Source organism: Pinus tabuliformis, chromosome 2_2 (genome assembly GCF_031772625.1).
Source record: "Pinus tabuliformis cultivar Carrire ecotype Pingquan chromosome 2_2, CPIR1, whole genome shotgun sequence".
Lineage (NCBI taxonomy): Eukaryota > Viridiplantae > Streptophyta > Pinopsida > Pinales > Pinaceae > Pinus > Pinus tabuliformis.
The window spans coordinates 224,129,775-224,154,878 of record NC_142300.1 but is presented as its reverse complement, the minus strand read 5'-3'; the positions used below and the strand labels follow the sequence as shown (position 1 = coordinate 224,154,878).

Here is a 25,104-nt window from a genome sequence, read left to right as displayed (position 1 = left end):
TCACTTCATGTTCTTGATCTTCAAGATCTTCTTTTAGAGAGAGGATCTTTGATTCAAGTCTCTGAATAGTTGTGCTCTGATCTTTTGCTATATCCTGCAATTTCTCCCTTACCCTGGTTTCTGTCTCCAATAGTTCTTTTAGTTTGGCAACTTCTTCAGTTTCTGCATTCTTCTCTTCATGTGCCATGAGACTTTTAATATCCTCGCTATTATTGGATGAAGCATTCTTCTTCTTATGTGCCATGAGACTTCTAATATCATCACTATCATTTAATGAACTTTTAATATGGGTATAATAGCTTCTACCATCTTCTTCATATATCTTTTCTTTGTTATGAGGACATCTAGCAGCATAGTGACCAACTCTACCACATAGAAAACATTTGAAAGGTAGCTTATCTTTGAACCGTCCAGATCCCCGTTCAAGATTCTTGACAAAATTTACCTCATCTTCTTCCTCTGACACTTCGAATGCGGCCTCTGGTGGTACCTCTTGTCGCATTTCAAAAGCAGTTAAGATCCCGTGAAGCTGTGACATGGTAATTTTCCGCACATTCTCCTTTTCTTCTATGGCAGATACTTTAGAATCAAATTTAGTAGACAGAGATCTCAAAACCTTTTGAACTAAGACAACTTCCTCAAATTCTTCACCCAGATCCCTCATACAATTCACAATCTCATCCATACGCAGGAAATAATTAGCTACGCTTTCATTACTTCGCATCTTAAGAGTTTCATATCGGATTCTGAGAGTTTGAAGCTTTGCTATTTTTACCTGATCATCTCCTTCGTAGCTTGTAACGATTTTGTCCCATATTTCCTTAGCTGATTTGAGATGCATGATCTTCATAAATTCTGATTGAGTCAAAGTACTCAATAGGACAGTAACTACTTTGGCATTGAGCTCATATTGCTTTTTCTCTGCTGGATCTGTAGGAGTTGCTGATGGGAATTTGTATCCTCCTTCTACGATTCCCCAAACTTCTGCTCCAAGCGACTGTAGATATGCAGTGGTTCTTATCTTCCAGTGAGTAAAATTGTTCCCGTCAAAGACTGGTGGCCTGATGTGTGCCTCTCTTTCTGGATTAGCCATTTGATGGATCTTTTCCTTCAAGCGATCAAGCTTTCTCTGAAGGACCTGCTCCGATACCAATTGTTGGAAATAATACTGAGAGGGGGGGGTGAATCAGTATTATCAGATCAGATAAAACTTTTCAATTTCATACTCAGAAACATATACGCGACTTCAGTTAAGTGAACCCGCGTGTACACGCAACTGTGTCTAAAGCAACTAGCGTATATGCAGAGATCTTATGATTCAGTTAATCTTATCTTCAGTAAATGCATCAGGATATTATTAAGCATATTAACAGTAAACAGGTGCAGTATAACAGAATAGATCATCACACAAAAGCCACACACATGAACACCATGATATAAGGTGGAAACCCAATGTGGGTGAAAACCACCTGCTGCAATTTGTCTCTTTCTTCTTTAATGAGAAACTTCTTTTACAATGTACTGGTGCAGTCCTTTACCAGCACGCAGGCTACAACCTGCAGAGGGCTACAACCCTCTCTCGTTTTCCAACTATTTTTGGAAGGGAGCTACAACCCCCTCAGCTCTTGTACTAGTTGATCCATTTACTAGTACGTAGGTGCTGACCCTACAACCTTCAGGGACCACGTTTCATACATTTTCATACTGGATCCAAGAGTACAAAGCAAACATTACCGCAATACAATCATCAACTTATACTTGCATCATAATTCATTAAACAACCCAATACCGAATCACTGAAACCCTGTCATCAAGAACACAGAACCCAAACCAGAATCTAGAACTCTGCAACAACCACCAGAATCAGCAGCAACCTGAAATATTAACACTTATCATGCATACGCTACTTCACTGTACCAAAACCGCGTGTATACGCGCTTTCTCCAAAGGCAACCCGCGTGCAGATCTAGAAATGATTACTTCTGCCTTTGCTGTCAGATCCGACCCTTGCCAAGCGTCCCGAACAGATAACCAGCAATACCAGATCCTCTCACTGCGTCAGACACCCACACCACATCTTTGCCTAGTGATCTTCTCCTTATATAGCCTTAGGCCTTGTTCAATACCAAGAGCCAAAACCATAGAAACACAATACCATCAACTTCAAATCTAGGGATCGACACGCCCGTCGAGACACAATGGTCCGAAACCATAGGCACAACTTCCAAGGACTAACCGCCATGGACCAAAGGTATTTTTCCACATACACGCGCTTTTTCTGAAGCCAACCTGCGTGTACACGCGACTTGGTCTTAACAAACCTGCGTGTATGAACTTCCTTGGCAAGCTGTACTAGGATCTGTCTTCTGATTAAGTTGCCATCTCCTGTACCAACTTCTGAGCATCTGTACCAACCTCTGAGTGAGTTGCCATCAAGGACAACACTTGAATCATAATGCCAACACTATATGTCACGGATGTTTGACCAGATTACGATGATTGGTTGATGCTATTGATTTATCATATGTCACAGTTGTTGACCCGATTATGGTGATTGAATAATTATGATGATTTTTTATAACCTTTTCTTAGATAAAATTGTCAACAAAAGAACGTCTGTCTAGTCATTATGAATATGTCCCTAGCTAAGAGGGAATGTTGAATTTTGTAGCTATGGTCGGTCTTCATAATTTTGGACCTTGAAATATATATTGAAATAGTAAGACATGTTCTTCATGTCAGATTAAAAAGAGAAAATTTCGAATTTTGAATTTTGAATTTTTGGCTCCAAGCATGTCAAGTCAAGTTGGCCCCTGTGAAGAGAGATACCCATTTGGACAAGCAAAACACTATATATAAAGCATTCTACCTCCTCAAAAGACGAGCAATATTTTGGGCATCTAAGCGAAGAAAGGAGGACGAATTCATCACAAGAAGATCCCTCTTTCTTTCTCTCCTTCACACGTGAGGCTTTCTAAGCAGTTTCCAAAGAGTAGGTCAAGTTTCTCGCCAGTGGGGCTGAAATTCTGGCAAAATATTCTAGGCAGCGGGGCTGAAATTTTGGGCATATTCTAGGAGGCCAATGTTATTTTTCCACAAGTTCTGTGTTGTTATAATTATTTAAAACAATATTGCATTCATTTCATTTACGCAAAAACCAATTAAGCAATTATAGAGAAAACAATAACAAACAATGAATAATAGAAGATAGCCATGCACAATGAGACAGAGATTTTTGGTCAAAGACCAAGGGAAAACCAAATCAATCTTCTTTGTAGGAGATATTCATTCAATGTTCATCAATAGTACATCAAGAATGTTCCAACAAATTCCAAATTTGACCTCAAATAACCAAGTCAAAAACAGTCAATGGAGAGAGAGAGAGAGTCAATTATAGTCAACGCATATGCCTGCAACAATAGGGCTGAATTTCAGCCAATGGAAGATCTGAAATAGGAGGGCCAAAATTCGATCAACCTTGATCAACACAATCCCTGCAATTCTTGGTCAACTACCTCAGCCAAGCCTGCGATCAATGAAGGTCAACGAGCCTGAAAAACAAAGATGAATTCTCAGTCAAACAGAGTCGAAGTCCTGCAATCTTCAACCTTCCAAGAAAGTCAAACCCTCAGTCAAACAGATGCCAAATATCCCAAGTCAACAAAATTCAAACAGAAGAAAGAGGTTGGTCAACGCTAGTCTGAAATGTCTCCTTACTTCCTTCCCACATGTGGATTGACTTCTACGAATTTCACATGAGTGGATGGATGTGAGATGTGCCAAATGAGCTCCAACAAAGTTGTATTTATATGTCTTAGCAGGTGGCTTCTCCACATGTGGGGACGACTTGTGCATTGTAGGCAGACTTGGTCAAACATCAAAAATATGAACTTTTCTCCATGATTTTGCTAATGAAAACTTCGACCGAAGCTGCGAACTTCAACACTCCCTCTCAGCTAAGAAGGAATACTTGGTTGGACCATAAGATTTCATCTCAGCTGAACGATGATGTCTCGATCCATAGAAGAAGAATGATCCACAACCGATGACAGGGGAGATTGATTTACCACAACCAAGTCTATGGTAGTCACATATGACTTTGGTAAAGATCACACACCCTATGTCCACTGACTAATTCTCACCTAGCTTGATCCTCAACGATCAAGTGGGAGAACACCTCCATCCAACACTTAGGGGAGATCAATTTACCACAACCAACTCCATGGAAGTCGCGACTGACCTAGGTAAAAATTACACACACACTTGAGTCTCTTCACCCACTAGCCAAATGGGTGGCAATCCCAACAAGCTTAACCATATCAACATGGTCCTTGTTCAATAATGACAAGAAGGTGACTTGAGGGTAGGATGCATACATTCTCATTTGTCAAGATGTGTTGGAACCTCAATACTCCTCTCTATACCATATCTCTAATGTAGTGGTACCTGATCTCAATGTGTTCGACCTGTCATGGAATACTGGATCCTTTAAAGGTTTGATCCCACTTTCATTGTCATAGTATATTGTAGACTTCAACTCTGTTTGACTGAGAACAAGATCAAACAACTCTGCAAGGAGCGTCCACAGCCACACTGCCTCACAGCTAGCCATACTAGTTGCAATATATTCTTCCTCGGTTGTACTAAGAGCGAAAGATCTTTGCTTCTTCCTCACCCAAGGAATCATGGCAGATCTCAAGATAAATCAACACCCTGATGTGCTCTTTCTGTCGATAACACTCCCATCCCAATTTGCATTTGTATACCCATGTAGTCTCAAATCATCACCATGTTAAAATCTGATGTTCTATGTTGTAAGAATCACTTATTACAAAACTTCTTTATGCTACAATATTAATTAGGTAATCGTAGATAGAACATAAACCAAATGCACAAAGGAAGACAACCAAGAACAGAATGAGACACGGAGAACTTAGGTCCAATGACTAGGGAAAAACCCACAAGGGGAAAACCCAACTAGATTCTTCTTCCATTAGATATCAATTGTTCAGCAAAGATACAAAGTACAATGAGAGATCAAGAGAATGAGTAAATTCACCTAAATTTTTAACAAGTTGTAGCATGAAGATCACTGATAGTAGCAGATGATGTAAATATTGAATCAACCTTCAAGTTCTGCTCTTACTCTCCAAGTCTCTCTTCTTCACAATCTTCTTCAAGTCTCTCCAACTCTCTCTCTCTCAATTTTGAATCCTTCTTTCACAATGCACTAGTGAGGGGAGAAGATATGAGGCACATATATATAGGAGGAGCAACAAATTCGTGCCATAAAGGAATAGCATGCCTTAGAGTAACTCGTACGCCAAACAGAGAAGAGTAATGTAAGACATTATGGAGAGAGGCAATGCATGCCTTCAATGGAGGAATCTCGCATGCCTTGAGGAGTGTAACTGATGTCCTTCATTATAAGGCCCTACCCGATGTGAGAGAGATGGTGACAGGTATGCCCGAGTTCAAAGTAGAGCATGAAGGTGTATGTTTGGGATGTGCCAGCGGAAAACTTACAAGGGGACCATCCCCCTCAAGTAATAGCAAGACCATAGATATATTGTAATTGATCCACTCTGACATATCTGTTATGATGCCTGTAAACACTTTGGGATGATACTTAAATTATCTCACCTTCACAAATTATTATTCTCGCAAGACCTAGATCTACTTCTTGAAGAAGAAGGATGAAGTGTTCACTTGGTTCCGACACTTCAAAGCCTTGATCGAAAACCAATTTGAGAAGAAAATCAAGATATTGAGGACTGATAATGGGACCGAGTACGAATCCAATGAATTCCAAGATTATTGCAAGGAAGTTGGCATTAAGAGGGAGACTGCAACGACATACACTCCCGAGCAAAATGGTGCAGTTGAAAGGAAGAATCACACTATTGTAGAAGTTGTTCGTGCCATGCTTCATGATCAAGGGCTTCTGAAGTTCCTATGGGCTGAAGCTGCAAATATCGTCGTGTATGTTCAAAACCGATGCCCTCATCAAGCAATGGACTCCAAGGCTCTCGAAGAAATGTTCACTAGTAAGAAACCTGATGTCTCTCATTTTAGAATTTTTGGAAGTCTCGTAAATTTTCATGTGCAAAAAGAGAAAAGAAGCAAATTGGGTGCATCTCGAAAGAAAGGAGTCTTTGTGGGCTATAGTGAAAATTCCAAGGGATATAGAATTTATGTGGTTGGTCAAAGGGAACTTGAGATAAGTCATGATGTCACCTTCGACGAATATATGGCGCTCAAAAAGATCAACAACCTTCCTATCTCAAAGAAGGACAAAGAAGTTGACACCGGAAAACAGGGTCGAAAAGAAGATGAAACGATGCCTGATGTTGATGAACCTATGGATCCTAAAGATCCTCCTCCTCATGAGCCTTCCTCCTCCAAGAGGAGACCCTCATGGCTTAGGGAGACTCTCGAAGATGTCGAGAGACATATTGCACCAAGGGGGGACTTTCCATGAAAGCAAGAAGCCAAACAACTATCAAGGATACTTGACAATCATGAGCACTATCATTCAAAATGGGCCTTCATCATTGAAGAAGTTGCGAAGCAACAAGTATGGAAGGATGCTATGAATGAAGAATACGAGTCAATTATGAAGAAAGACGTCTGGGATGTGGTTCCTAGACCCTAGGACAAATCGGTTGTCACCTCTAAGTGGCTCTAAAAAATCAAGCATGGAGCTTACAAAAGTGCAGAAAAGTTCAAGGTTCGCTTTGTTGCTTGAGGCTTCTCCCAAAAGGAAGGTGTCGATTACGATGAGATATTTGCACCTGTTGCCCGATACACCACCATCCGCTCAATCATAGCCCTTGCTGCCTCGCAAGGATGGAACCTACATCAGATGGATGTCAAGACCACTTTCTTGCATGGTTCGATCAAAGAGGAAGTCTATGTGGAACAACCCGAGGGGTTTGAGGTTCATGACCAGGAATCTCATGTATGCGGGTTGAAGAAAGATCTCTATGGTTTGAAGCAAGCACCCCGAGCTTGGTATGAGAGGTTCAATAGCTATCTAATGAAGTTGAGATTCACTAGAAGTGAAGTTGATCCGAACCTTTACTTTAAGGTTGAAAATGATAAACCTCTCATTCTGGTATTTTATGTGGACGACCTCTTTCTGATAGGTGCAGACCCTCTCATTCACAAACGTAAGAGTGAGTTGGCTTCTGAAAATTTGAGATGAAAGACCTAGGATCGATGCACTACTTCCTAGGGTTGGAGGTCTGGCAAAATCTAAGTGAAATGTTACTATCTCAAGGAAAATATGTTGTGAAGATATTGGAAAGATTTGAGATGGTAGACTGCAAGCCTGTGACTACCCCGATTGAACTTAACTTTAAGAAGTTATGTGGTAGTGTTGTCGGACCTGAATTGGGAAATGCTTCTAATTATCGTCAACTCATAAGAGCATTGATGTTCTTGGTGAACTCCCGTCCATACATATGTTTTGCAGTTAACACATTGAGCCAATATATGGTTGAGCCTCATCATATACATTGGATTGGTGCCAAGAATCTTCTGAGGTATCTTCAGGGCACAATCACTCATGGACTGAGATACACTGCCGCAGATGTGAGGTTGCATGGTTATTTTGATGTTGATTGCGCTGACAGTATGGTAGATCGCAAGAGCACTTCTAGATGTTTTTCTCTGGGTTCTACCTCGATATCGTGGATGAGCTGAAAGCAAAAATCGATTGCCTTGAGCACCGCTGAGGCCGAATAAATAGTTGCTAGCATGTCCTCTTGTGAAGTTGTCTGGTTGAGGAAGCTCTTCAGTGAGTTGTTTGAACTTTGGAAATGTTGGATACCACCGTGATCCTGTGCAACAACCAGAGTGGGATCTGATTATCAAAGAATCCCGTGTTTCATGATCGCTCCAAGCATATAGATATCAAGTAACACTTTATCCGGGATATGGTACACCAAGGAGCAATAAGGCTCCATCATATTGGGTCTGATGAGCAGGTCACCGATATTCTGACAAAGCACCTGGGAAAGGTCAAGTTCTTGGCCTTCCAAGAAAAACTTTGGAGAACGACGAATGGTAAATCACCCACCATACTTTCTCTAGCTACTGGAAGTCACTTCTCATCATCCCATCCTGTAGATCTTCTCGTTCTGGTTCCAACGAGCTATTACACTAAGGTGTTCCATCAAATATTCCTCCCAAAATGCCACCTTAAGCATAATTAATTAAGTTAGGCTCAATAATAACCTCGTTTTACGGGAATTATCAGAATGCAACAAAACCAAAAGCAAGTTGTGCAGATGATAGAATACGCCAAGTGAATGTCATTGGATCCCATAAAACCCCTCTAGGACCTCTAATGATGTAATCTTGCTCCTGTGGCTTGGCCATCACATACCCTAGAAATCCATCATGGCTGTACTATGGAGGAAACTGAAAATGGGGACATTAAATCCATGCATATCAAAACAATAGGGCAACATAGCTATTAGAGTAATTCAGCACATATCAACGGCAGATGAATCTCAAACCAATGAATCAACAATAATAATGGCATGCATCCAGCACACATCCAGTGTTCAGGCAGCAGCATAAATCAGCAAATAATCTGATGATGGAACCACATAATCGATGACACCCTAAACAATATGAAAAAGTGTATCTGCCACGAGTAACATATTGGACAGCAACAAAGAAATATCAACAGCTCAACAACAGCTTTGTGAAAATTATAAGCACTGAAAATTTGATGCATTTCATTGTGACTGCAATCCATAAAAATAACAACAACAACCCTCCTCAACATGGCACGCCCTGTAATTTTGTCACAGTGGTTGAACAATACAATAGTGTCTCTAAGACTTGTAGATATTAAATGAAGAGAAGAGGAAGCTATTTCAGTTATCGTTTGATTTTATACTATTTTAATTTGAGTCAAATTTCGATGAACTTTTGGTTTCTTCATTGCCTTATCATCTGAAAACTTCATGAAAAGAACAAAGAAATATCATCAACTTCATTTTTTTCCTTTTCGTTCATTAGATGAATGGTATACCAAGAACAGGGTTGCGGGTCAGCCCCGCCTCCCCCTCTCGAACCCGCTCCCAAAGCACACTCCTCTCGGGAATGCGCTCCCTGGTTTTTCAGGAGCGAATGAGGGAGCGGTCAGGGAGCATTCGCTCCTTGACTGCTCCTGTTCGCTCCCTGTGGGCGAAATTGGCGGGCCGCGTAGCAGGAAAGGGAGGGAGGGGAAGGGCCAATGGAAATAAAAGGCCCTCCTCCCCTCCCATTATTCACCATTTGAGAGAGCAAGAGAGGGCTTTTGGAATTGGAGTTTGAGTTGAGGAGGAAGATTGAGAGAAAGATTGAGAGGATTGTTTGGGAACTTGAGGAGCTTACAAGGGATATTGGAGCTTGGAATTGAAGGCCAAAGAGGTAGGATCTTGACTCTAATCTACTATTTTTGTTTTTTATATGTTCATTGTTAAATGAAAATGTTCTCTTATCCATTTCCCATTCCCATTCCTCCATTTTATTGCTGGCAAGAAACTATAACTCCAGGAAGATTCAAAGAATCAAAACTTCAAACATCATGACTATATGGCTTGGCATTCTCTTGATGTTGATTCTTTTTTTTGTTATTATTATGTTGGAGAGTAGGAGGGTTGATCATGACGAAGAGGATGACGAAGTGGGTAGTGGTGGATTTGAAAACCTTGGAGAGGAGGAGTACCTTCTTGAGGAGGAAGAGGAGAGTGGAGATGATGAGGGCACAAAAACAAAAGTGAACAAAACGCCATTATGGAAATATGTTTCTAGGCCTGAAGCAAGGAAAGGCGATGGAACCACTAAATTTACATGCCTCCATTGCAAAAATACTTACATGGGTTATACACCCGTTCCAAAAACCACCTCTGTGGGAAAGTGCCATGGGATGGAGGTAAACAAGTAGGAATCAAAACTTGTGGAAGTGTGACAACACAACAAAGAGCCAAATACATAAGGGAAGAGGACGAAGCCCAATATAAATCTAAAAGATCAAAGGGTGACTTTGAACTTGTGCAAGTGTGACAACACAACAAAGAGCCAAATACATAAGGGAAGAGGAAGAAGCCCAATATAAATCTAAAAGATCAAAGGGTGACTTTGAACATGATAGCCCACAATTACATAGACAAAGAACTCCATCAACATCCTCCCATGGCAGTGGATATGGAGGCACAAGAACAAACGTCCCTTTAAGGCATAGAACCATATCAAATTTCCTTGACAAAGGGTGTAGGAATGATGTGGATTCAAAAATTTACCGGTTTCTCTATGCATGTGGAATACCATTCAATGTTCTTCGCTCACCTTATTGGCATGAAATGGTTTCTGCCATTAATGATGCCCTCAAAGGATACAAGAGCCCTGGGTATGACAGGGCTAGAACCGTGGGACTTGATCATGAAAAAGCAAAAATAGCACATGCTTTGGGTAAAATGACAAATTCTTGGAATGAGCATGGGGTATCCATTGTATCTGATGGATGGACAAATGTAAAAGGCAAGCCATTGATAAGTGTTCTTGTTGTGTCTACTAGTGGTGCAGTCTTCCTTTCAGCATATGATTACTCAGAAAAGTTCAAGACCGCCATCAACATTGCAAAACCATTACTTCAAACAATTGAAAGTATTGGCCCATACAATGTCATCCAAGTCATCACTAATAATGCTTCTAATTGTAAGGCAACGGGAGCAATTATTGAGGATAGATACCCCAACATATTTTGGTTTGGGTGTTTGGTTCACACAATGAACCTTTTGATGCATGATATTATTAAGAACAAACACCCTCAATACAAATGGATTGGTGATTTGTACAAGAGAGGCAAAAAAATGATAAAAATTATTATAAATCATAGCAATACCCATGGGCTTTTCCACAATCACTGAAGCCTGGAGTTGTTGAAGATTGCGAAGAATAGATTTGCTAGCTATTACCTCACCTTCAGGCGCCTTTTGAAGGTAAGAAAGTCATTCGCTAACATGGTATCAAGTCAATATTGGTAGGTATTAAAGGACAGGACTCCAACCGCAGTTGATAAGCAAGGCTTTGAACAGGTGGAGGACATTGCTCTTGATGGTCTGTTTTGGGCCCATCTGAGGAAAGTTTTGCAATTCACCAAGCCCATTTATAACATAATTTGAATTGTAAATACAAATGCTCAAGTGATTGGGGAGGTGTATGAGCAGATGGATAGCATGTTGGGGCAAATAAAAGATATTGTTCAGGAACAAGATCCCAACTTGTATGATATTATTCACAAATGTGTGTGTGCGCGATGGAATAAACTTAATGTTCCACTACATGCCTTGGTGTATATCCTTACGAAAAATACTACTCTCCAACTTGGTTGGGCAAACCTGCACCCGGGATGGGGTTGGGGCTAAACCCCATACTAATCCAGAGGTACAAGAGGGATATATGAAAGCATCAGACAAGTTGGTCTATGACAGGGAGGAGTGTGCTAATCTACGTCTTGAATTAGGCAGATACTTCACTAGCACTGGAGTGTTTGGTTCTTTGCATGCAATGGAAGATGGGGACCGATTTGATGTTATCACATGGTTGTAGATATCTCTTCTGCAAAGAGGTGTTGAAGCACCTAAGCGTCATCCATAATGTGAGAAGAAACAGACTCAATGAAAACCAGGCAAAAAGCTTGGTTTATGTGCACTACAACTTGAGGTTGTTGAGTCATTATTGTGATCAGGCTCGTGAGGATACATCATATACAACTTGGGACAACAACCCAAAGGAAGATAATTTGGAGGATGGTGCTCTACATCTAGAAGAATTGCAAACAGAACTTTTGAAAGATGATGATGAAGCAACACCAACCATGCCACCCCCACCATCCAGTAGCAGTGCTCGAGTTCCAACATCTTTGTCTTTGTTGCCGCCACCTCCATCTACATCCTCATGTGGAGGGCATGTGGCTTTTGGTTCTGGTCATCCGACTATGCGAGAGGAGACTCCCAGTACTAGTAGACCACCATGATCTTCTCAGAAATTAGAAATTTCTTGTGGCACCAAGAGGAAGCAGTAGATAATAGATTTACTTGTCTTTTCTAGTCTCTAGTAGTTTTTATAATTGTTGACTCTTTCATATTTATTATGATATTTTTTGTAAACAATATATGACAATTTAAGTTTGAAGTTTGAAGTTGGCAATTATAACTCATTGGTAATGAATTATGAATATGATGCTTCGTGAAAGTTGAAACATTTCATTTCATGTTAGATATTCTTTGTTATAGTTTGGTTACTTGGTAATGGTAATGGTTACAAGTACAACTTTAGTGATCAATGATGATAAATGTTATATATTGAATTTTGAAAGCTTGAAACTTTAAGATTGATGAATCATGAGACTCGATATGTTGTATGTTACTAACTTGTGGACGTGGTTGATGAAGATTATAACTTCTAGATGATTGATGTTATATGGTTCAATCCATGTTTTTATGCTTTTTATATCTAATTCATCATTCTACATGCTTTTGTTGACATATATGCATCAAAATATATATTATATAAAAATTCGCTCCCAAACCAAGAGCTTTTGAAAATGTCGCTCCCTGCTCCCGCTCCCAAGTAACCTTGACCAAGAATTATGTTGACCATAGTAAGAAAACATTTGGGATTTCATTGATAGTTTTTGTTTCAAGATTAACTTAGAATATCGCGATCAAAAGAAAACTTGAGAACTTGCAAATCTGACACAATCCTGTCCATTTCTGCAAACTTCAATAAAACAAAACTGAGCTAAACACTTTCAAGCAATGAAGCACCACCCGTATTAAACCGCGGGTAAGAGCGGGTTTATGGTTGCCCCAGGTCACCCGCATAGAACCCGCAGTCTAGACCCGGACCCGGCGGGTTTTCCATAAGACCCGGCTACCTGCATCAAACCCGCGGGTAGCCCATTAGACCCTTATCGGACCCGTATAGGACCCGTCGGGCATGAAAACTCACAAACTGTCCAAAATTTCGAATTTTTTTCTTTTTGGAAATGAGGTGGAGGGAAAGGGAAATTGGAGGGAAAAAAATGCTTTATAAGCACCTCTCTCCCTTCCATTCTCATTCACTTGTCATTTGAGCGTTTGGCTAATTTGTGTGAGTGTTGAGAGCGAAGCTAAAGCAGCCTGAAGGAGCAATTGAAGGAGGCTAAAGGAGGCTTCATCGGATCAGACTAAGCTTCAAGTATGCTTCATCAACCTAGTTAGAATGTTTTCGATGTATACATTTTGTTTTTTTTTTGTTCTTAATTCTTTTTATGTTTGCAAATCTTTTTTTATTTTTTTTGTTTGGGGCTGCCTGTGGTTGAGTATGAGAAGATGGATAACATGTTGAAGCAGATCCGTTGATGCATCATAAAATGATTGAAATGCATTCCTAAGAAGCTTATTTTATTCCACGATAATGTTGAGATCCTTATAGACTCATAGAGCTTTCAATGTTTATCCAACAAAAGAAGCTAAATTAAAAACTAGATATGTGACTATGAATCAAGTAACCACAAGGAACATAACAGCATAATTACTAACTATAACTAAGCTAAATTAAAAACTATATATGTGAATATGAATCAAGTAATCACAAGGAACATAATAGCATAATTACTAAGGATAACTAACCCTTACGAGTGATTTCAAACAGCCAATGAATTGAAATTGAAATTTTATTATTATTCTAGAGTCTAAAGTGACTAAGAACAGTGAATGGGATGGCAAAAAGAATCAGAATATAAGTACTAAATAAGAAGTGCTTGAAACATACTCCAAGACTAATTTATCTAAGATAATATTCTAGTTTTGAGATGTGCCCCATAAATCAAAAAAATTGCAAATTCAAAAAAAAAAAAAAAAAAAATCTTCCAGATTTTGTCACCATGCCACCAAAGAGTTTCAAAGAGTCTCGTGATCTGGCTTGGGCACATGGTCAACGAATCATTGTCGATAATGACCACAATATCAAGTGCAATTATTGGAATGTCACAATACATGCAGGCATAAACCGGTTGAAATACCACCTAACTAGAATTCCTGGGAATGGCGTGGGATGTTGTCCAAGTTGCCCTAATGAAGTCACTACTAAAATGGTTTCTAAGAGGGAAAGAAGAAGGATGAGATTGTTGGGATAGGTAGATATTCATCTCAGAGTAAAACACAGTTTCAAAGTCCAGGTATTGGCAACTGCTCTTCAAGTGTTGTGGCAAACAGGAGTATAACCTCTTCTTTCTTCAGCCCTCGTACAACTCTAGGATCTCAACCAACCTTGGACATTTTCAATGAAAAGAAGAGGAAGGAGGCAAATATGGCAATGAAGAGGTTTTGGTACCATAACAGTCTTTCATTCAACTATGCAAAGTCTTACTTTTATCATCCCATGGTGGATGTCATTGCAAGTGTTGGCCCTGGATACAAAGCCCCATCTTATAATGCACTTAGGGGGAAAGAGCTAGATGAGGAGCTTGAGTGTGTCAAGGAACAATTGGAGAGCATTAAAAGCTCATGGAAATTTACAAGTTGTACAATTATGTCTGATGGGTGGACAGATCAGAGGGGTAGAACAATAATAAATTTTGTTGTAGCTTGCCCTAAAGGAACCATGTTCCTAAAATCCATTGATGCATTTGCAAATGTAAAAGATGCACATTTGATTTTTACATTGTTGGTTGATGTGGTGGAGGAAGTTGGGGTTGCAAATGTTGTCCAAGTAATCACAGACAATGCAGCAAATTATGTGGCAGCTGGAAAGTTGCTTTGTGCCAAATATCCCACCATTTTTTGGACTCCATGTGCTACCCATTGCATAGACTTGATGCTAGGACATTGGGAAGTTGGAGTGAGTGCAATATGTTGTGCAAGAATGCAAGCATATTACCAAGTATATTTATAATCATGCTTGGGTGTTGAACCTTTATGAGGGAATTCACACACTGTGAGCTTAGTCACTCAGTTGTCACACGGTTTGCTACAAACTTTCTTTCCCTCCAAAGCCTTTTGTATGGGTATTTTGGAAAGATAGCACAAAACCAGAAGCAATGTCTATGAAAACATTTGTGTTTGTTGATAGTTTGTGGGACAAAGTCACTGAGATTGTCAGCTTCACTGAGTCCCTTGTGAAAGTCTTGAGATTGATGGATGGAGAGAAACCTGCAATGGGATATATTTATGAGGGCATGGACAATGCCAAAGAGGCCATCAAGACTTTCTACAAGGGAAATGAATCTAAATATCTCCCTATATGGCAAATTATTGATTCCAAGTGGGACAGGCAACTATATTCACCATTGCATGCAACAGGAGCATATCTCAATCCGAGCTTATTCTATAACGAGGGGTCTAGCATTCAAAGAGATCCTGAGGTGATGAGAGGTGTCATGATATGCATTGAGAAGATGTTCCCAGATCAAGATATTCATGACAAAATCAACATACAACGAGATATGTACAAGGAAGCATCTGGCATGTTTGGATTCAACTCAAGCCAACGTCTCAAGGACAAGAAAATGCCTTGTAAGTGCAAATTGTTAGAACTTAACTTGTAATTTTGCTAGTTCTCTTTTATATGTTTGGCATTTCAAACTGATAATCTTTGTTGTTATTTTTTACAACTCATTGGTGGATAGATTGTGGCACTGATGCACCACAATTACAAGAATTCGCCATCAGAGTTCTGAGTCAACCCTGCAATGCTTCTTCTTGTGAGCGCAATTGGCCAGTGTTTGAGCACACACATCCACAGCAAAAAGAGAAACAGGTTGGAGCATGAGAAGTTGGAGAAGTTGGTTTTCATATACTACAACCTTTGGAGAAGTTGGTTTTCATATACTACAACCTTCAAATGCTCACAAAATAAGTCCAACCAAAGGATACAGATCCAATTTTATTGGATACTATTTATTTCGAGTCTGATTGGGTTGTTGAGGAGGAGGCCTTTAATTTGAGTTGGCTTGATGAATAGATTGAGGATCTCTCTAGTTTGCCATCTCAAATGAAGACTCTAAATACACCTACCTCACAGTTGCTTCAGCCTTCTGACAATACCACTAGCTCCACGAGGGCTTATTTTACGCGCGGTCGTCCATGAGTGATGAGACTCAAGATTGTTATGAGACAATCATTTATCATTTATGACATATGTATTTGAATTTTGAACTTGCTAACATTTTTTATTTAATTATGGAATCATGAGTCCTTTTCTTATTCAGTATCTAAATGTTTTGCTTACAAAAATCGAATATGTTATGTTGTACTTTTATAGATATAAGATGATGTTATGAATTATTGCATATATTGTGGTTTTTATAACTTATAATGATTGGAAATGTCATTAATTTCTTTTTTGTGCTTAAAATTTACCATATTTTAAGTTTTTTTTGTATTTTGACGAGTCTTATAAGGGTCGTTCCAGAGTCTTATAAGGGTCATTCCTGAGTCTTATATGAGTCGATGAGTCAATGTCGTTACGAGTCTTATACGAGTACGAATTGTGCAGCATTGCTTTCAAGTCTGTCTAGAAAAGTACCTAGAAAGTTTTTTCTATGAATCGACCTTAATATTGTTCTACCCCTTAGATGCTTAGTTATATTTGTTTCAGGCTTAGGGAGAGAATAAAATCATACTTGATCTCCACACCAAGTCCCATCAACAACTCTGGGCTCTGGAGTTTTGGTGTTTGGAATTGATTGGCAAGTAGTCCTGTTGACCAATACATATCAACGACCCATAGCTGTACACCCCCTTTTTTCGCAAAAGGGATAGTGCTTGATCAATGTGTCTGTGCCGTTCGACTATCATCATCAGCCTGATCATGTTATATTGTAAACACAATCTGCATGTGCAAATTGTAAATAATCTCAGCAGATCCGTGTCATGTATGTAATTACCTAGGTAAACCTAATTTCCTGGTGATGATCTACGTTTCGGAAGGTTTTTTGTCTCACCGATCCATGATCAGCAGAGTTTCCCTTCCGCCTTACCCCAAAGCCGGAATGAATTTTGTCGCTAGAATGTTAGGGGAGTCCTACTGTGCTAGATCGAGTCTATGTAAAAGTGATTTGGGAATAATCCTAACTATTTGGTTAGGTTATTTTATTACAAATCACTTGATCTGCTAGATTATATTTGTGTCGCAGAACTGGGTAATCTATGAGGGTCTATATCAAATGGGTTCCCTTGAGATGTAAAAATGTAAAAATTATGATGTAAAATGTCTTGAGGGTTAGAAAAATAATAAATTTTCCAAAGGCAAAATTCGTGGGTCCTTTAAAAAAATTAAATTTTAAAAGGTCCAAGGACTAAGGTTAATTGATTATTTTGCTAAATTTTATGCCCTTGGTCCCTAGGGTTAAGTCGAAGTCAAAATTTTGAGGAAATTAATTCAAAAATTTAATTTTTGAATTAATTAAAATGCATTTAATTGATAATTTCGAAATTTCCTCAATATTTAAAATTTCAACGGATGAGATTAAAAGAAATTTTGATCCTCATCAACGGTCGAGATCGCTTTGACAAGGATCACTCGAACTAGCCGTTGGAAGATTTGTCTTTAAATAGGAGGTCACTTGTCAGTTAAGAGGATTCGATCTTGGAGTCGTGTGCTAAGTGAAAGCTCTCTTGTAATTGTTTTTCATGTGCAATAAAGAAAGACTTTGGAGTTAATTTCTACTGGTGTTACTCTTCGTGGAAATGCTGTAAGATGTTTTATTTTCATGCATAGATTTCCTTTCAGCCATTGATGATAGCTTTATGAAGAGTGATTTAAGCACAGGTATCTTGTTTGATCACTGGGGTTTGAATGGTAGTTTAAATTCTGAATATAATGGCAGGTATCTCCATTAAATCTGAATTTTATTGTCATTTTCTCTCTCTACGTTAATGGTTGAATTGAGTTGTGCAGGAAATTCTTGATTTTGAGATCATCGGGCGTTCGGGGAAGTTTTCAGTTGGACCAGCCAACTCCCGATCAGCATTTTCTGAAGGGCCCAGCTTGATTGAATCCCAGGCTTATCATTAGAACTTCCATTGTTGATGCATGAAGGGTTTTCTCTGAAGCACCTCACTTTAAATTTAAAATTTTAAAAATATGTGTGGCATAATGATAGATCTGGCTACTTAGAGCCTTCAGCTTGCAATTACTGTAATTATTTAACTAGGTTTTTGGGGTTTTTAATTTCATCATTGTATATATTCTTTCTGGGTGTTTTGTTTTTGTCATCGCAGGTTGTAGATCTGAAGGAGAATTCTTGTTTGAAGCCAGATCTAGGCCTTGGAGGGTAAGATCTGGCCTCAGAATCAGCTCTTGCAAGGGTATTTATTTCAGATCTGGAAAATTTTTGTGGGTTTTCATCAAGCAAATCTGAGACAAAAGGATTTTAAAAAAAATTAAGATTTCTGGAGAATTTTGAGGGTTTTCCAGGCCATCTGTCTGCTGCTGCCTGGGGTTTCATTTTTGTTGCAGAAAAATTTTGGATTTTTTTAAAGGCAAACTGTGTAAAACCCTCGCTGCAATTCATATCCACACATTGCCATTCTTCTCCAATGCTACTCCATCTCTTGTCCCTTCATCAATCTGAAACTGCAAACCCTTCTCAAAACTACCATATATTTGTTGCTAATTCCGTCGATCTCATCTAAGCTATACGTAGCTTTCACCTTTGTGTGAGCTCCGTCTAGCCTTTCTTCCCCATCTGTTGGCCATCTCATGCTCCACGCAACCTCCTCCTGCGTTTCCTTACTGTCTGCCCACATCCCTTCCTTCTTTCCACACTTCCTGCTCATCAAAACCCTCAGATCCACAGCTCTCTCAGCGTGTTCTCCCACTCCACGCAGCCTTCTCCAACGTTTTCTGCTCCCGCTGCAACTGTGTCTCTCCTCTCCTCACCTGCGTTTTTATATTTCCAAATTTGATGCCTCTCTCCCTAAATCCGTGCTACCACATCTAGCTCTGTCCGCAGCTCGAACCCTCTTGCTGCCACCCTACTTGCAATCCTTTCTCCCTTCATGCACACCATCCCACGCTGCCATCCCTCCTAGCCTGCATAACTCTTCATCCATCTGCCACTACCCATCGAGCTCCCTACGCAGCTCCCTATCTTCCATAGACTCCCGCGTTCATCCTTGCCTGCTGTTAAATTGGCAACTATGGCCAAACTCCATGTGGGTCAGCTTATTTATGGCCACTGGTATTTTTATTGGATCCCTCTCGTCGAGAGGTGGAGGATTGATCTAAAGATCATCCGATTCCGATAAGTATTTATGGAGATATGAATTTATTTTGATTATGTAATTATTATCAAGCCGACCAACTCTTACGTAGGCACAAGAAGCCCAAACGTCGTGTCTATTCATCACCTACATGTTAGTATAAATTGAAGAGGACTTGAGGCCATTTGGACATACACATTCTTCATGTGCTCTCCTCTCCACGTCTTGGGTTTTTGGAGAAGGAGAGACACTAATGAAGGATGCCCGAAGATGATGCCCTAATTTACACGCTGGAAATGGAGACACTCAGCCACAGATTAAGGAAACAGTATACGTTGTTCATGGAAATGAGCCGCGATGATGAAGAGGTGCCGTAGTACAACGCATGGTAATCTACACGATGTTCATGATCAGATTCAACGCAGTCAATACTCCTTCAACACAATATGTACACACTGTTTAGGACACAGGAAAAGATGTGTGGACACACACACACATATATATATATGATGTCCAGAAACACGCGATATGGGAATGAAGGAATATGGATATACGCAGTCATGAAGGAAGTGAAACCCTACGCCATTCATGGAAACATATAAACTGGAATACGCACTGTAATACATGCAGGTAGATACGCAACAACTTCATGAATGTATGTGGATACACAACAACAGCAACTCCATGAATATATATATGCACAACCCAGGTGGATACACAGGAACTCAATGAATATATATATAAGCACAATTATACATGGAACGCAATCATTGGAACGCATAACAATATATTGAATTCGTTGGACAATCATGAAACGTTGGACAGTCATGATACGCTGGGCAGTCATATGATATACCACGCAGATATATAAACGCAGGCCCTAGATCTGGCAGTGTGGTCACACACAATAATATACGCTTCAGTATGGAACGTTGATATATACAAGTCATATTCATTATGGGACGTTGTCATATTGATGATGTATGGAACGCAAATGTATACAAGTCAAGGCAGCACATAAATGAACACAGTCAAGGCAGCAAGGTAAGGAACACGCTGTATGAAACGTTGTCATATAGACAGTCGCATATATAACGCAGTCATGGGCAGCAGCATTACGTGTGATCTGGGCAGCATGATGCAAGAGATCATGGGCAACATGATGTATGGGCAGCATAGCAATTATGAGTAGCATGATCAATGAGATCATGGACATGAAGGGCAGCATGATGATAATCATGATTAGTGTTGCAGGTGGACCAAGATGCAGCACTACGATAGGTGAAGCCATCACCTTGGAGAATCAGTTGAAGCAGAATGTCTTCAACTGATCTCATCGTTATACGAAATGATCTATGCTAGATCGAGATAAGTCAAAGTGTTGACTTCTGTTGTAAATGTACTATCTCTCTCTCTCTCTCTGCTAAACTTTGAAGAACATAAAAGAAGAATTGATCAAGGGTTTCCCCACACATTGTGGGGTTTGTCCCTGGTTAGCGCCACATCTTGTGTCCTCTTGTCTTGGCATGTCTTCTGCGATTTATACTTATTTTCTATCTGCAGTTTACTTTAATGCTGATGTGATTGCTAACTGTGAAAATTTAAATAAATTGCTCTCGCACAGCACATACCTAAAATTAACACCTGCCATCGAACATCCCTCTGCAAACCTGCATTCACATCTACACGAGAAAGCATCGATTTATTTCATTTTATTTGGCTTTTATGTTTTAGTCGGTTAGGGTCAGATATCTTTTTGTCTTGTTAATTTATTTAGTTTTTTAGTTTAAGTATTTAGATTTTAGTTTAGAATTTTATTTCGTTTATTTTCCTTAGGTTAGGTTTTATTAAAAGGAATAATTTCCGTTTTAGTTTTGTTCCCTTTTTTGAATGTGTTTTCTATTTTTTAATTAATTTAAAGAAAAATAATAAAAAAATAAAAATAAAAAACTTTGAAAAGGACTAATTTAAAAATTGAAAATTCCTTTTGATGTCTTTTTTGTGGTATTAGTATTTATCATTTTACTATAGTTAAATGTGCTTAAATTTCTATATTTGAGGATTAACTATTTGAAAGTGGTAAATAATTTGAGGATCTGAACTCGTTAGCCTTAAAATTTCATGGTTGATTAACCTTAAAATTTCACAGTTGATTAAAGTATTTGTATCTCTTAAATTTTAATTGCTAAAGCATTGCGCATTTGTTGAATATTGTGCATTTATCTATCATCATTGCTTGGATTATTTAATGCTTGTTACATGTTAGACATTTTGCAAATATTTTCAAGCAATTGTTAAAAAAGTTTTCATATCCCTGTTTTCTAAGCAGCAATAGCTAATCAATTACTGGGTTTTCATTTTACCTAGCAAGATCATTAAAGGCACTGGTATTTGTCGTTTAAAATTTAACCAAATTCTAGATCTTGCTAAGCCTTAAAACAAGTATTCGATTGCCTCGCTGTGTCTCCCAAGCCAGTTGATTCCCATCTGGTTCTCCTTCATCCAAATTATCCATAGGGTCTACCCCCCTTAGCTTGTTGTAGGGAGACAGCTTAAACAGAGAGATCGGGGATCAAGGTGACAACCCCCGATCTGAGCGTTGTCGCAGTGCCTAGACACTCTATGCGACAACAAGTCCCACCCATGGTCCACAAAGATCCAGAGAACTAACACTTCATGGAGCCTAAATACTTTGAAAATTCTGCTTCAAACATAGGTAAAAACATAGGAATCAAAACAGAATTTATCAAAAGTAAAATGGCCTTGCACTGGTTCTAGTTCAAACCTCCAATGCTAGACAAAGCTTGTTTTAAACTAGTCGTTAAAACAGTGAAGCTAGGACTCTTCGATTTCCCCACCACATCAAGATTTATCACTCTTGCAGGTTATAACTCTTTCCAGACTTTGAATCAGATACTTCACAAAACCTCACTGTTATGAATAAATATATAGGAAATAATGTAAATGATAATAATTAATAATGATTAGTTAATTAGTAATTAGCTTGAAGAGTCATGTCTAAATGAGACATGACTCTCCATGAAAAGACACCTGCTTGGTATATAAGCAAGCCTCTCCCTCTCATTGTATAATCATCTTATTCACACATTTAGTATATAATATTTGTATCCTCATGGATATCTTTATATTCCAAGTCTTTTGGAGTAATTAATCTGTAGAAGGAACTTTGTTCGTTTCAGTTACAAGTAGTCCCACAATAAGAAAATTGAGACAATCTTGATGATTTAGAAAACAATGTTTTACCTTTCAGTGTTAGCAAAGGAGGTTAGAAATTATGCACTGGAATGACTATAGGTTTCCGCAACAAAAGAGCTCTTGCAACATGGATCATCTAGAGGCTGAAAATAAGCAAAGAATCCTGAAACTCACAATATGCTAAAGTTGATAAACCTATATCTGAGAATATTTTCCTAGAGATTTAACATCTACATAAACAAACAGGGCAAGACATAATTTTTCCTTGACTTGTACAAAATTCCTAAAGGAGATATGCAAACCTCTAAATAAGCAATTGTATCAACTACAGATCTCGTGATCAAAAGGGCTTTCCGAAAATGAAATGCTCTTCAGACTAACCTCCCAAATACAAAGTCCACAAGGGTGGTGCTCACTCAAAAATGATGATCTGTCTCCATTTGCAGCTGATGCAATAGGGGAACTCTCAAGCTACAAGTCAGTTGCATTATAATATACTCAAGCATGTAGATGATGTAGTCCTGAAAAGGCATGTAACAGTGGCTGTAGCAGATAACTTGAGTTAGGGGCTCCTTTGGCTCAATCCATGAGACTTATTTTGTAGATCACATCCATAGAACATATATTAACATCCCTCTTGTTGCAATTGGGATAGGGACTTCCTAAATCCAACTTTAATTGTTGGACAAAGGAAGTCACCCTAGCAAACCAACCAGTCTCACTACCTGGACTAGCAAGTTGCATAGATAAATGAAATATTATTGTTTGTAAATTAAATAACATCATGACAATTTAACAAACCACCATATTAACCTTTGCACCTGGAACACACAGATGCATTGCAATTCTTTCCCTTTCTTTTCTATCTTTTTCTAACCTAACATGAGATTAAACAGCAACCAAAAGTATTCCCTGCTTTTGAAGTCTTCAAAAAAGCATATCAGAAAAATATCAACAAAAATTTCTGCAAAAATTATAAACCCGAGGGAAAAGAATATTTGAAAAAGAAAATCGATTCTTCAAGAGTAAACATGATTTAAGTCTAATTTGTAAGGAGACAAAGCATAGCACTCCAAGTTTTCAAGACCAGATATGACCTAAACCAAAGCTTCAGGGAAAAACTTACGAAGAGACACTCCGGAACAAGTGTTCATAAGATTTTCTCAGTTTTTCATATGTAATTGCATTTTCTTCACTGAGTTCTCCCTTTGCATTCAGCATTTTTGCATTCTCTTGCTCCATTTGTCGAAGTGACTGCCAAATATGACACTATAAATGTCAACATTTCCACTTTCTTCCTTACAGAACTTTAACTACCTACTATCATAAAATAATGCACACAAAGAGAACCATATACAGCTGCAAAGTGAATTCAGAAATTCACAAGCCCTTAAAAATAAAAAGTTCAAGAAATGTTTCATCTTCCTAATGTTTTTTTCCCAATCATAGAATTAGAAGGAAAATATGTTAATTGCCCATGGATTTACAGCACTGAAGACCACTATGAAGTAATTAAGTAACAAACAGGCTTAAAAATTATCCAAGCATGTCAGAATTCCAGAGTCCTAAAACAAAGAGTCAAATCAACTGTTAGAAATGTCTTTATTGTTAAAACATTACAAATATATTAATTAGCAAAGTTGACAGAATGCACAACAAAACAGCAAACATAGCCCTTTAATTAGAATCCGCTGGCTTTAGCTGCTTGCTAACTGAAGGCGATGAAAGACAATATGCACGTTCATTGTTCAGTCCAAAAGGCCTATTTTACAGGGAAATGAAATCATACAGAATGCTCTGATTGAAGAAGATCTGCCGATGCATCATAAAATGACTGAAATGCCTTCCTCAGAAGCTTCTTCTGTTCCACGGTAATGCTGAGATCCTTATAGAGCTGTCAATGTTTATCCAGCAAAAGAAGCTAAATTAAAAACCTAGATATGTGACTATGAAATCAAGTAATCACAAGGAACATAATAGCATAATTACTAACTATAACTAAGCTAAATTAAAAGCTAGATATGTGACTATGAATCAAGTAATCACAAGGAACATAATAGCATAATTACTAACTATAACTAACCCTTACGAGTGATTTCAAACAGCCAATGAATTGAAATTGAAATTTTATTATTACCCTAAGGTGACTAAGAACAGTCAATGGGATGGCAAAAAGAATCAGAATATAAGTACTAATGAAGAAGTGCTTGATACATACTCCAAGACTAATTTATCTAAGATAATACTCTAGTTTTGAGATGTGCCCCATAAATCAAAAGTTCAAACGAATACTTTAACCTGACACTTCTATTCTGAGATTGAACAGCCAAGAAAAGAACCTCTGGATAAACTGGCTGCCATGGATAAGATGTATCTAGCTCACCATTCTAATCTCTGTGCACGCCCAAACTTTGTGCCCATAGCGAAAAAAGAATTCAAAGATTCTGGTTTTTGGACTAGAAGTCGAAAAAGCTAAAACTAATAGTTGAAATTGTTGCTGAAGAATCTAAATATAATTAATAAATATTTAATCAATACCCGCAGAATCCATGTAAACAAATAAGACAGGTAAAGAATGCATGTAAAATTTCACATGCAGTCCACCAGACAAATTAGAAACTCTTCACATTGGAAC

At 38.6% G+C, this 25,104-nt stretch overlaps 1 protein-coding gene across 1 annotated transcript in view; it reads right to left on the bottom strand.

Moving 5' to 3' along the window:
- LOC149192127 (regulator of nonsense transcripts UPF2) overlaps positions 1-24,361 on the bottom strand; it is a 234,878-nt gene extending 210,517 nt beyond the window's left edge. Inside the window, exons 1-2 of the mRNA XM_089404492.1 lie at positions 24,259-24,361; positions 23,596-23,723 (exon numbers count right to left, since the gene is read on the bottom strand). Coding sequence (XP_089260618.1) covers positions 23,596-23,711 — 116 coding nt within the window. The 5' untranslated portion in view covers positions 23,712-23,723; positions 24,259-24,361. The remainder of the gene's footprint in view (positions 1-23,595; positions 23,724-24,258) is intronic.
- Between the last annotated feature and the right edge of the window lie 743 nt (positions 24,362-25,104).